General features: G+C 27.6%; 3 protein-coding genes across 3 annotated transcripts; all 3 read left to right on the forward strand.

The window, feature by feature from the left end:
* Positions 1-1,333: 1,333 nt before the first annotated feature.
* On the forward strand, positions 1,334-4,511 carry LOC114938636 (odorant receptor 9a-like). The gene is made up of 6 exons (XM_085486798.1): positions 1,334-1,691; positions 2,352-2,826; positions 2,930-3,029; positions 3,268-3,387; positions 3,975-4,130; positions 4,387-4,511. The coding sequence occupies exons 1-6, from the start codon at positions 1,376-1,378 to the stop codon at positions 4,438-4,440; spliced, it is 1,221 nt and encodes a 406-aa protein (XP_085342924.1). The 5' UTR covers positions 1,334-1,375; the 3' UTR covers positions 4,441-4,511.
* Positions 4,512-5,803: 1,292 nt separating this feature from the next.
* On the forward strand, positions 5,804-9,346 carry LOC114938769 (odorant receptor 4-like). Its single transcript, XM_085486817.1, has 7 exons — positions 5,804-5,841; positions 6,258-6,531; positions 7,182-7,656; positions 7,754-7,853; positions 8,088-8,207; positions 8,801-8,956; positions 9,215-9,346. The coding sequence occupies exons 1-7, from the start codon at positions 5,815-5,817 to the stop codon at positions 9,266-9,268; spliced, it is 1,206 nt and encodes a 401-aa protein (XP_085342943.1). The 5' UTR covers positions 5,804-5,814; the 3' UTR covers positions 9,269-9,346.
* A 1,646-nt stretch (positions 9,347-10,992) lies between these two features.
* LOC114938770 (odorant receptor 13a-like) lies at positions 10,993-14,270 on the forward strand (the record flags this gene model as incomplete). The annotated part of the gene is made up of 6 exons (XM_029312838.2): positions 10,993-11,311; positions 11,939-12,413; positions 12,782-12,881; positions 13,113-13,232; positions 13,808-13,963; positions 14,206-14,270. Coding segments are annotated over 6 exons (1,224 nt in total), but the record flags the coding sequence as incomplete, so codon positions are not given.
* Between the last annotated feature and the right edge of the window lie 495 nt (positions 14,271-14,765).

The raw sequence follows: 14,765 nt of genomic DNA on the forward strand, positions 1-14,765 counted from the left end.
TAAAACACTTTCTTTTTTCTCTAAAGTAATTGATATCTATTCAAATAATTGTGTATAATTTTTTATAGACAAATATTTTTATTCATAAATAATAAAAGTTTGATTAAATTTAATAAGTAATTTTTTAAAAAGTTTCTAAAGAAAAGTGTGTTATCTTGTCAAAAAAATTAAAACCTGTATTCAAAAGAATTCTTATTTTCGGGCTATTTAAAAATATATTTTTCTAATTTCTTATACTAATTTTCTAATATTAGATTATTACATAAGTAGAATGATAACAGAAATATATCAAAATAAAAATAAGGTATTTGTAAATTATTTATTTCCATGTTTGTTAGCGCAAAAGATTTTTCTTGTATTTTGCATCACCAAGTATTATTATACATTCACTAATGAAATATACATACATAAGTATGACCACCCAATTTCAAGTCTCTCATGAATCTAAGAGTTCAAAATTAGGATTTGAAATTAAGAAGATATAATATTTTTATAATTAGTTTTTATCTGCTATTGAAATTAATATCCAACAAGAAAAGAATTCTATTTCACAAAAAAAAATTCAGAGGTAACAAAGTTATTTTTTTTTTTTTATTTTTCTACCTTCCCTCTAAAAGAAGATGACACGTGTACGATAGAATTATATAATTTATATGATCGATTATTGACTACAGCAAAACTGTAGACTGCTATAGCCGATTACGTAGAAGCGTGAAAATATAATGGATGATAACACGCAAGCTCCCTTTTTCTCTCGTCTGTTATTACTAATTTTTTTTGCTCGCACGCGAATATTTTGCGCGACGCATTTTTTGTGCTGAAACGTTGAAACTTGAAGAGTCGATTATTATGAGGAATATTTTATCGAAAGTTTCTAAATCTATATAACCTGAGCATGCGCGAGAGATATAACAAGGTAACGTTATTTTTCGACGAAGGAGCGGACGTCAGTCTTTGAACAACATTTGACATGAATAGTTCTAAGTACGCCGGATATCGAGGTGCTTATGACAGTGGCTACGATTTTACAAGAAGGCAGTCTTGTCAAAAATATCTTTATCCTACACGTGTGAAATATTTTTTTTCTTGAGCATTTTATTTTCTCACCTCATATTTCAGCAAAATATTTTTATCTTTTTATTTATTAGTGTCGTGACAATTATAAAAAGATGTAAACCATATCTGATTGCGACAACTTGAAATTGCTATGAATTTTATTGTGCTGCTATTTATTATTAATACAATTAATTAATATCATTATTTTTGAATATTTGTGCTGATAATTTGTTTAACAGAAAGTATATATTGTTCTTGGATAATTTACGTATTTCACGACATTTTTTATTTTAATTCGGAATTTATTTGTGATACTTATATGGTGATTTCCTTGAATTTCAACTTATTGAGATTTCTACAGGTAGATTTCGAATGGGCAGTAAAACTGCATCGTTTGTCTCTAAACATTATCGGACTTTGGCCTAAAATCGCGCAAAGCCCACGAGAGAAATTACTGTGCAATCTTCGAGTGCTCTTCGTTTTTCTGGGGCTAACTTTTGTTATTCTAACCCCTTCTATACATGCCCTGATAATATTTCGAAGGGATATCATGCTAGTGATGGATAATTTACAATTCACTTTACCGGGCATCAGCAGTTGGATAAGGATCGCGATTTTTTGGTGGAAAAAAGAAGGTAGACGCAGAAATATGTATTGTATATCCCCCTTAATCTATATTTTTATAAAATAAGCGAAAATTGAATTATGACGCTTCCTTTTATATTAATAATATGAAGAATACGTTTCTAACAAAATTATAAGTTTATTGTGCAGGAAAAATCTAACAAATTGTGAATATCATATATATGTATGTATACATATAATAGATACAATATATTAAATATATATATATATAATATAAATTATATATTAAATATTTATATATTATATTTAATATATAATTTATATTATATATATATTTTAATATATCTATTATATGTATACATACGTATATGATTTTCACAATTTTTAAGATTCTCCCTGCACGATAAAATTGTAATTTTGTTAAAAACATATATTTATCATGTTATTTATATAAAAATTTATATATATGGTATATATATATATATACACACACATATATTATAATATTATGTATAAATTAGTATATATTATAATAATATGTTCTCTTCTTTTTGTCAAACATGTAAGATAAGAGAAATTATTTTCAATGTTTTTTTCTTCTTTTTCTTTAAACTCTTTTGGGATTAATCTTGACGTATAGTCTCTGCCAATTTAGCGATACTCTTAAATACGCAGTTAAATCCTTCAATTTGCTATTGACACTTTTGAAGCTATCGTACCGATTATGAGTATGATTGTGGAGGATTGGATAATGGCGCACGAGAACGCGCAAGAGAGACAGATAATGATCAGAAGGGCGCAAACCGCGCGCATAATTGTCACTTGCGCGTATTCTTTAATGGGAATAACGTGCGCTTTCGTCATGATTCTGCCGGGTTTCGGGCTGTCAATAAGACTGACACCGAACATCACCGACGCGGGCATCAGACCATTGCCGTTGCAAACTCATTACGTCTACGACATCACGAAGAGACCGTACTATCAACTGACATTTGTCAGCCAGGCCGTCTACATCAGTCTCGCCATGATATCTTACACCGGGATTGACAATTTTCTCGGTCTGCTGATTTTTCATATATGCAGCCAACTGGACATTCTTAAGAATCGTTTGACGCATTTGCACAAATATGTCAATTCGCGGGACATGCTGAAAAGCTGCGTGATGAAACACATTCGTTTGCTCAGGTTTGTTCATTTATATACAAACGCGAACACGAGTCGACGAAAAATATGCGTGTAATGCTACTTTTGATATCGATATTATGCATATATATTTTTTTATTGATAGAGCAATTGACATTATCGAAGATACATACAATATAATGCTTCTCGCGTTATTCGCGTACTTTGCGATCCTCTTTGCTTTCTACGGTTTCCAAATAATTAACGTAAGTGTCTCGAAACTTAACTTAAAACTTAATTTGATCTTTTAAAATATATAATAAAGAAGATGAATAATGTTTATATATCACAAAAAGTGAAATATATCACAAATTAAAATGAAAAAAATTTATATATAATTTTTACATAGCAAATTTATATCATAAATTCGCAAATTAGTACTTAAGTTTCCATTTTTAGCAATTTTAATTAATAGATTTTAAATTTTAATTGAGAATTAATTAGCTATTCGACGAAGAAAATGATGTATCGCTCTTTCATTTGGTGTATTTTATATCAACCATTTTAAATTTATTTGTGCATATGTGCCTATATTGTGCTCTCGGCGAGATTTTAATGGGCCAGGTAAATTATGTCGTTTTTTTATATATAAAAATAATAGCATATTACTCTATATTAATTAAATTAATTATATAAATATATAATACATAACTATCTAAGAAAGGCTTAATTAACTATTAATTAAAAATTAAACAATTATTACACATATACAAAGAAAATTTTTATATCGATTTTAATATATATATAAAAATTTTTTCGACAATTTCAATTAAACATTAAATTTTCATAATTCAATTTTCATTAAATTCAATTAATTATATTTTATTTATTTTGATTATCAAATAAAAATTTTTTAAATTAAATATCTTATAAAAATATATACATATCACATAAACTTTTTTAAAAGTATAATATAATAGATATTGTTTTACAACAGAATGTTTAGAATTAAAATGTTGCTGGCATATGCCTTTTATGTAAAAAAAAATTTTTTTTAAATAAAATTAGCAACTAGTTTGTAATTTCTATATAAATATATATTCATTTCTCTAATTTATACGAATAGACAGAAGACAAATGATTTTCATTTTGTTGAAGAACAATGTTGTGTAACAATTCGTATCTAAAAATATTCTTGATATTTTTTTAAGTGCAATGATATATATTATGCGGCATACGACAATGAATGGTACTTGGCGGATACGAAAGATGCGAGGAATTTATTGCCATTATTAATCAGAGGCGCTCAACCGGTCTATCTCACCGCTGGAAAAGTATTTCCCATGACAATGGCTACATTCTGTAGTGTAAGATATTTTAATGTTTAATTGTACAATTGTATTAAATGACACCATTTAAATAGCACTAAAATCTCGTTAAGATCTTTTATACAATAATTTCTAGTATTTCACAATAATTTTTAAGTTCACAAATTTAATCTTTTTACACCTCTCTACGCACAAACATCAACTTTGCAAATAATTACACACACTAAGGTACTAACATTATTATTATTATTATATTATTATTAATTGCATTTTACTAGAAAAAGTATGTTTTTAGCTGCTAAAAACATCAGCCGGTTATATATCTGTTTTGCATACGACGAGAAGTTAATGAAAAGTGAGAATAAGTAGTAAATAATATAAATAAATAGAAAGAATTAGAAATAATTTTTTTATGCAATTTCCGACAGAATAGGATGACTTTGGAAAACTGTTTACTTATCAAATATGTTGTTATTTGTAAATAAATTATAAATTTTATTGCATAATTGATTGAAATAATCTGCAAATTCCACAAAATTGTAAAAGAAGCAGAAAGATTTGCTATTATACAAATATCTGAATGTTCAAAATATGCAAACTACTGCAAGAATTACGTTCTGTAAATATTTCGTTAAAACTTCATAAAATCATTGCACATAAAACATAACACTGGATGAAAATAATTTCATATATGTCAACGATCGATAAACTGTAAAATTACAAGTAAAATTAAAACACTTTCTTTTTTCTCTCAAGTAATTGATATCTATTCAAATAATTGTGTATAATTTTTTATAGACAAATATTTTTATTTATAAATAATAAAAGTTTGATTAAATTCAATAAACAATTTTTTAAAAAGTTTCTAAAGAAAAGTGTGTTATCTTGTCAAAAAAACTAAAACCTGTATTTAAAAGAATTCTTATTTTCGGGCTATTTAAAGATATATTTTTCCTAATTTCTCATACTAATTTTCTAATATTAGATTATTACATTAGAATGATAACAGAAATATATCAAAATAAAAATAAGGTATTTGTAAATTATTTATTTCCATGCTTGTTAGCGCAAAAGATTTTTCTTGCATTTTGCATCACTAAGTATTATTATAAATTCACCAATGAAATATACATACATAAGTATGAACAACCAATTTCAAGTCTCTCATGAATCTAAGAGTTCAAAATTTAGGATTTAAAATTAAGAATATATAATATTTTTATAATTAGTTTTTATCTGCCATTGGAATATTCTTGCTTAATACGCTTAATATCTAACAAGAGCGTATTCGATTTTACAAAAAAAAATTCAGAATTAACAAAGTTATTTCTTTTTTTATTTCTCTACCTTCCCTCCAAAAGAAGATGACACGTGTACGATAAAATTATATAATTTATATGATCGATTATTGACTACAGCAAAACTGTAGACTGCTATAGCCGATTACGTAAAAGCGTGAAAATATAATGGATGATAACACGCGAGCTCCCTTTTTCTCTCGTCTGTTATTATTAATTTATTTTGCTCGCACGCGAATATTTTGCGCGACGCATTTTTTGTGCTGAAACGTTGAAACTTGAAGGGTCGATTATTATAAGGAATATTTTATCGAAAGTTTTTAAGACTTATCTATATAACCTGAGCATGCGCGAGAGATGTAACAAGGTAACGTTATTTTTCGACGAAGGAGCGGACGTCAGTCTTTGAACAACATTTAACATGAATGGTTCTAAGTACGCCGGATATCGAGGTGCTTATAACAGTAGCTGCAATTTTAAAAGAGAGCTGTCTTGTCAAAAATATCTTTCTCCTACGCATGTGCAATATTTCCTTTCTTAAGTATTTTATTTTCTCACCTCATATTTCAACAAAATATATCTATCTTTTTATTTATTAGTGTCGTGACAATTAAAAAGAGATGTAAACCACATCTGATTGCGACAACTTGAAATTGCTATGAATTTTATTGTGCTGCTATTTATTATTAATACAATTAATTAATATCATTATTTTTGAATATTTGTGCTAATCATTTGTTTAACAGAAATTATATTTTGTTCTTGGATAATTTACGCATTTCACGACATTTTCCATTTTAATTCGGAATTTATTTGTGATACTTATATGGTGATTTCCTTGAATTTCAACTTATTGAGATTTCTACAGGTAGATTTTGAATGGGCGGTGAAACTGAATCGTTTGTCTCTAAACATTATCGGACTTTGGCCTAAAATCGCGCAAAGCCCACGAGAGAAATTACTGTGCAATCTTCGAGTGCTCTTCGTTTTTCTGGGGCTAACTTTTGTCATTCTAATCCCTTCTATACACGCCCTGATAATATTTCGAAGGGATATCATGCTAGTGATGGATAATTTACAATTCACTTTGCCGGGCATCAGCTGTTGGATAAGGATCGCGATTTTTTGGTGGAAAAAAGAAGGTAGACACAGAAATATGTATATCCCCCTTAATCTATATTTTTATAAAATATGCGAAAATTGAATTATAACGCTTCCTTTTATATAAATAATATAAAGAATATATGTTTCTAACAAAATTATAAGTTTATCGTGCAGGGAAAATCTTAAAAATTGTAAAAATCATATATGTATGTATTCATATAATCGATATTATATATTAAAATATATATATAATATAAATTATATATTAAATATATATATATATTTTATCGTTAATATATAATTTATATTATATATATATTTTAATATATCTATTATATGTATACATACGTATATGATTTTCACAATTTTTAAGATTCTCCCTGCACGATAAACTTGTAATTTTGTTAAAAACATATATTCATCATATTATTTATATAAAAATTTATATATATATATATATATATATATATACATATATATTATAATATTATATAAATTATACATGTTATAATAATATGTTCTCATCTTTTTGTCAAACATGTGAGATAAGAGAAATTATTTTCAATGCTTTTTTCTTCTTTTCCTTTAAACTTTTCTGGGATTAATCTTGACCTATAGTCTCTGCCAATTTAGCGATACTCTTAAATGCGCAGTTAAATCCCTTAATTTGCTATTGACACATTTGAAGCTATCGTACCGATTATGAGTATGATCGTGGAGGATTGGATAAGGGCGCACGAGAACGCGCAAGAGAGACAGATAATGATCAGAAGGGCGCAAACCGCGCGCATAATTGTCACTTGCACGTATTCTTTAATGGGAATAGCGTGCGCTTTCGTCATCGTTCTACCGGGTTTCGGGCTGTCAACGAGATTGACATCGAACATCACCGATCCGGGCATCAGACCATTGCCGTTGCAAACTCATTACGTCTACGACATCACGAAGAGACCGTACTATCAACTGACATTTGTCAGCCAGGCCGTCTACATCAGCCTCGCCATCATGTCTTACACCGGGATTGACAATTTTCTCGGTCTGCTGATATTTCACATATGCAGCCAACTGGACATTCTCAAGAATCGTTTGACGCATTTGCACAAATATGTCAATTCGCGCGACATGATGAAAAGCTGCGTAGTGAAACACATTCGTTTGCTCAGGTTTGCTTATTTATATACAAACGTGAACACCGGTTGACGAAAAATTTGCGTGTAATACCACTTTTGATATTATGCATATATATTTCTTTATTGATAGAGCGATTAACATTATCGAAGATACATACAATATAACACTTCTCGCGTTATTCGCGTACTTTGCGATCCTCTTTGCTTTCTACGGTTTCCGAATAATTAGCGTAAGTGTTTCGAAACTTAACTTAAAACTTAATTTGATCTTTTAAAATATATAATAAAAAAGATGAATAATGTTTATATATCACAAAAAGCGAAATATATCACAAATGAAAAAAAAAATTTATATATAATTTTTACATAGCATCTTATATCATAAATTCGCAAATTAGTACTTAAATTTCCATTTTTAGCAATTTTAATTAATAATATTTAAATTTTAATTGAAAATTGATTAGCTATTCGACGAAGGAAATGATTTATCGCTCTTTCATTTGGTGTATTTCATATCAACCATTTTTAATTTATTTGTGCATATGTGCCTATATTGTGTCCTCGGCGAGATTTTAATGGCCCAGGTAGTTTGTTTTCTTTATCTTTGATTTATAAAAATTATGCAACTTACTCTGTATTAATTATACATATATAATTAATTATATAAATACATAAATAATACATAACTATCTAAGGAAGGTTCAATTAACTATTAATTAAAAATTAAACATTTATTACACATATCCAAAGAAAATTTCAATATCGATTTTAATATATATAAGAATTTTTTTCGTCAATTTCAATTAAGTATTAAATTTTCATAATTTAACTTTCATTAAATTTAATTAATTTTATTTATTAATTTAATTTTTTAAATAAAAATTTTTATAAATTTAAATATCTTATAAAAATATATAAGTAAATTTTTTTAAGAGTATAATATAATACATATTGTTTTGCAACAAAATGTTTAGAATCAGAAAGTTGCTGGCATACGTCTTTTATGTGAAAAAAATTTTTAAGAAAATATAAATTAGCAACTAGTTTGTAATTTCTATATAAATATATATTTATTTCTCTAATTTATACGAATAGACAGAAGACAAATGATTCTCATTTTGTAGAACAATGTTGTGTAATAATTCGTATCTAAAAATATTCTTGATATTTTTTTAAGTGCAATGATATATATTATGCGGCATACGACAATGAATGGTACTTGGCGGATCCGAAAGATGCAAGGAATTTATTGCCAATATTAATCAGAGGCGCTAAACCGGTCTATCTCACCGCTGGAAAAGTATTTCCCATGACAATGGCTACATTCTGTGGTGTAAGATATTTTAATGTGTAATGGTACAATTGTGTATTAAATGACACCATTTAAATAGCACTAAAATCTCGTTAAGATCTTTTATACAATAATTTCTAGTATTTCACAATATTTTTTAAGTTCACAAATTTAATCTTTTTACACCTTTCTACGCACAGACTTCAACTTTGCGAATAATTACACACACTAAGGCACTAACATTATTATTATTAATATATTATTATTAATTGCATTTTACTAGAAAAAATATGTTTTTAGCTAATAAAAACATCAGCCGGTTATATATCTGTTTTGCATACGACGAGAAATTAATGAAAAGTGAGAATAAGTAGTAAGTAATATAAATAAATAAGAAGAATTAGAAATAATTTTTTTATGCAATTTCCGACAGAATAGGATGACTTTGGAAAACTGTTTACTTATCAAATATGTTGTTATTTGTAAATAAATTATAAATTTTATTGCATAATTGATTGAAATAATCTGCAAATTCCACAAAATTGTAAAAGAAGCAGAAAGATTTGCCATTATACAAATATCTGAATGTCCGAAATATGCAAAATACTGCGAGAATTACATTCTGTAAATATTTCGTTAAAACTTTATAAAATCATTGCACATAAAACATAACATTGGATGAAAATAATGTCAACAATTGATAAACTGTAAAATTACAAGTAAAATTAAAACACTTTCTTTTTTCTTTAAAATAATTGACTATATCTATTCAAATAATTGTGCATAATTTTTTATAGACAAATATTTTTATTTATAAATAATAAAAGTTTGATTAAATTCAATAATTAATTTTTTAAAAAGGTTCTAAAGAAAAGTGTGTTATCTTGTCAAAAAAACTAAAACTGGTATTTAAAAGTATTCTTATTTTCGGGCTATTTAAAGATATATTTTCCTAATTTCTCGCGTACTAATTTTCTAATATTAAATGATTACATAAGTAGAATGATAACAGAAATATATCAAAATAAAAATAAGGTATTTGTAGATTATTTATTTTCATGTTTGTTAGCGCAAAAGATTTTTCTTGCATTTTGCATTACCAAGTATTATTATACATTCACTAATGAAATATACATACATAAGTATGACCACCCAATTTCAAGTCTCTCATGAATCTAAGAGTTCAAAATTTAGGATTTGAAATTAAGAAGATATAATATTTTAATTAGTTTTTATCTGCTATTGGAATTAATATCCAACAAGAAAAGAATTCTATTTCATAAAAAAAAATTCAGAGGTAACAAAGTTATTTTTTTTTTTATTTCTCTACCTTCCCTTCAAACGAAGAAGACACGTGTACGATAGAATTTATATGATCAATTATTGACTTCAGCAAAACTGTAGACTGCTATAGCCGATCATGTAGAAGCGTGAGAATATAATGAATTATGACACGCGAGCTCTCTTTTTCTCTCGTCTGATATTACTAATTTTTTTTGCTCGCACGCGAATATTTTGCGCGACGCATTTTTCGTGCTGAAACGTTGAAACTTAAAGGGTCGATTATTATGAGGAATATTTTATTGGAAATTTTTAAGATGTTTCTTTATATATCCTGAGCATGCGCGAGAAACATAAGAAGGTAACGTTATTTTGCGACGAAGGAGCGGACGTCAGTCTTTGAACAACATTTGACATGGATGGTTCTAAATACGCCGGATATCGAGGTGCTTATGACAGTGGCTGCGATTTTAAACGAGGGCTGTCTTGTCAAAAATATTTTTATACTACGCAATATATTATATACTATGCAATATATTATTTGTCACATCATGTTTCAGCAACATTTTTCTATACATCGCCCTTATTTATTAGTGTTGTACAAATTATAAAGAGATGTATATTACATCCGATAATTTTTCTTGTGCTGTCATTTATTATTAATATAAATATTTTTATTATTTTTATAATATTTAAAATTGTATTTGACAGAAAGTATATATTACTTTTGGATAATTTATATGCATTTCGCGAAATTTTGCAATTAATGCGGCATTCATTTGTGACATGTTTAACATTTTGTGGTGATTTTCTTGAGTTTCGACTTATTGAGATTTCTACAGGTAGATTTCGAATGGGCGGTGAAACTGAATCGTTTGGCTTTAGATATTATCGGACTTTGGCCTAAAATCGCAAAAAACCCACGAGAGAAATTGCTGTGCAATCTTCGAGTGCTCTCCGTTTTTTTGGCGGTAACTATCGGCGTTCTAGTCCCTTCTATACACGCCCTGATAATAATTCGAGGGGATATTATGCTGATGATGGATAATTTACAATTCACTTTGCCAGCCATCAGTTGTTCAATAAGGATCATGATTTTTTGGTGGAAGAAAGAAGGTAGGCGCAAAAATATGTATATCCCCTTTAATCTATATTTTTATAAAATACGCGAAAATTGAATTATGACGCTTCCTTTTATATAAAATTCTTTTATATAAATAATATGAAGAATACGTTTCTAACAAAATTATAAGTCATGCAGAGAGAATCTCAGAGGTTGTGAAAATCATATATGTATGTACTGTTATACATATAATAGATATATTAAAATACCTATGTATTTATAATATAAATTATATATTAATTAAATTTATATATTAATTAAATATATATTAAATTATATATTAATTAAATATATATTGAGATAAAGAATGGCTGTGAGAGCACTAAGTGCAATTTTTAAAAGTATCAAGGGTCTTTAATTCTATTAAATATATATGTTATAATATTATATAAATAATATACATATATTATAATATTATGTATAAATTAGTATATATTATATTAATATGTTCTCTTCTTTTTGTCAAAGATGTGAGATAAGAGAAATTATTTTCGATGTTTTTTTCTTCTTTTTCTTTAAACTTTTTTTTTAGATTAATCTTGACGTAGTCTTTCTGCCAATTCAGCGATACTCTTAAATTCGTAGTTTAATGCCTCAATTTGCTATTGACACTTTTGAAGCTATCTTACCGATTATGAATATGATCGTGGAGGATTGGATAAGTGCACATGAGAACGCGCAAGAGAGAAGGATCATGATCAGAAGGGCGCAAACCGCGCGCATAATTATCACGTGCGCGTATTGTCTAATGGGAATAGCGTGCGCCTTCATCATTGTTCTTCCGGGTTTCTTCGGCGTGTCGATGAGACTGACACCGAACATCACCGACCCTGGCAGACCGATGCCGCTGCAAACCCATTACGTCTATGACGTCACGAGGTGGCCGTATTATCAGCTGACATTTGTCAGTCAAGCCGTCTACATCATCCTCGCCATGATGTCTTACACTGGAATCGACAATTTTCTCGGTCTACTAATTTTTCACATATGTGGCCAACTGGACATTCTCAAGGATCGTTTGGCGCATTTGCACGAGTATGTCAATTGGCGCGACATGTTGAGAATCTGCGTGATGAAACACATTCGTTTGCTCAGGTTTCCTAATTTATGTATATACAAGCGCGAGTACGTGTCTTATGGAAATTTATCATTAGTAATTTAATTAATCACTTATTTCGATTACTTAAATGGCTGATATATAGTAATATCTATTCAAGTAGCAAGCTGACGTCATTAAACGTCAAAAAATGACGTCATTTTGACGTTTAATGACGTCAGCCTGCTACCTGGGTAGCGATTGAATTATTGAGCCTCCAGTGATTACAGTACTAAAGTTCCATAAAAGGTGTCGACGAGAAATTTGTATATGAGAAAAAAAAAATATGCACGCGCTCGGTTCTTTATTTGAATATGTATAATACTACGTGTGATAAGCGGCGTTCATAATTTTTTTATTATGACAGAGCTATTGACATTATTGAAGATACATATAATGTAACGCTTCTTGCATTATTCGTGTACTTTGCGATCCTCTTTGCTTTCTACGGTTTCCGGATAATGAGTGTAAGTCCTAAAACTTAAAGCTCAAATTATTCTTATAAAATATAACATAAAGGAGATGAATCATGTTTATATGTCACAAAAAGTGAAATATATCACAAAATAAAATTTAAAAAAGGTTAAATATAATTTTTACATAATTTTTTATATCATTTAAATTTGCAAATTAGTATTTAGATTCATTGCCAGCAATATTAATTAATACATTTTAAATTTTAATTGAGAATTGATTAGCTATTCGATGAAGGAAATGATCTATCGTTCTTTCACTTGGTGTATTTCATATCCAACGTTTTCAATATATTTGCGCATATGTGCTTATATTGTGCTCTCGGCGAGATTTTGATGGCTCAGGTAGATTAAGTCGTTTTTTATATATAAAAATAATGCATATTACACTCTATATTAATTAAATTAATTATATATATATAATTATTATATAATTATTGATTGCATCTGAGAATAGCTTGATTAACTATTAATTAAAAATTAAACATTTATTACACATGTACATAATAAAATTTAATATTGATTTCTATATATAAGAATTTTTCTTTTGACAATTTAATTTAATTTTCTTTAAATTAATTTATAAAATTTTATTAATTGTATTTATCAAATAAAAAATTTTCATAAAAGTAAATATCTCATTAAGATATATTTAACATAAGTTTTTTTAAGATTATAAATTAATATGTAATATAGATTGTTTTGCAACAAAATGTTCAAAATCTGAAAGTACTGTCATACTTTATACGAAGCAACTTTTTAAGAAAATATAAATAGCAGCTAGTTTGTAATTTCTATATAAATATATATTAATTTTTTTAATTTATACTAGTAGACTGAAGACAAATGATTTTCATTTTGTTGTTGAACAATGTTATGTAACAATTTGCATCTAAAAACACTCTTGATATTTTTTTAAGTGCAATAAAATATATTCTGCGGCATACGACAATGAATGGTACTTGGCGGATTCGAAAGATGCAAGGAATTTATTGCCATTATTAATCAAAGGCACTAAACCGGTCTATCTCACCGCTGGAAAAGTATTTCCCATGACAATGGCTACATTCTGTGGTGTAAGATATTTTAATGTTTAATTGTACAATTGTATTAAATGACACCATTTAAATAGCACTAAAATCTCGTTGAGATCTTTTATATAATAATCTCTAGTATTTCACAATATTTTTTAAGTTCACAAATTTAATCTTTTTACACCTTTCTACGCACAGACTTCAACTTTGCGAATAATTACACACACTAAGGCACTAACATTATAATTATTAATTGTATTTTACCAGAAAAAATATGTTTTTAGCTGATAAAAACATCTGCCGGTTATATATCTGTTTTGCATACGACGAGAAATTAATGAAAAGTGAGAATAAGTAGTAAGTAATATAAATAAATAAGAAAAATTAGAAATAATTTTTTTATGCAATTTCCGACAGAAAAGGATGACTCTGGAAAACTGTTTAATGGCCAAATATGTTGTTTGTGAAAAAATTATATATTTTATTGCAAAATATTCTACAAAATTGAAGTAAAAGATCTCAAATTGCAATTATCTGAATATGTTCGATATATCTAAATTGCGGCGAGAATTACGTTTTATAAATATTTCGTCAAAACTCTGTAAAATCATTGCACATAAAATATAACAAGATATCGTAACACTGGATGAAAATAATTTCATATACGTCAACAATCGATAAACTGTAAAATTACGCGCGATATTTAGAATACGCGTCTTTTTTCTTCAAAATGATCGGCTATAGTCAATCATATAATTATTTTATCGTTACACACGGAATTCTAAATCAATTATAAGCGCATGAGAACGTAACAAATGTTTGCACGCAAAGTATCGCAACCACA

The sequence above is a fragment of the Nylanderia fulva genome, unplaced genomic scaffold (assembly GCF_048542155.1).
Source record: "Nylanderia fulva isolate GAGA-0341 unplaced genomic scaffold, ASM4854215v1 Scaffold48, whole genome shotgun sequence".
Classification (NCBI taxonomy): domain Eukaryota; kingdom Metazoa; phylum Arthropoda; class Insecta; order Hymenoptera; family Formicidae; genus Nylanderia; species Nylanderia fulva.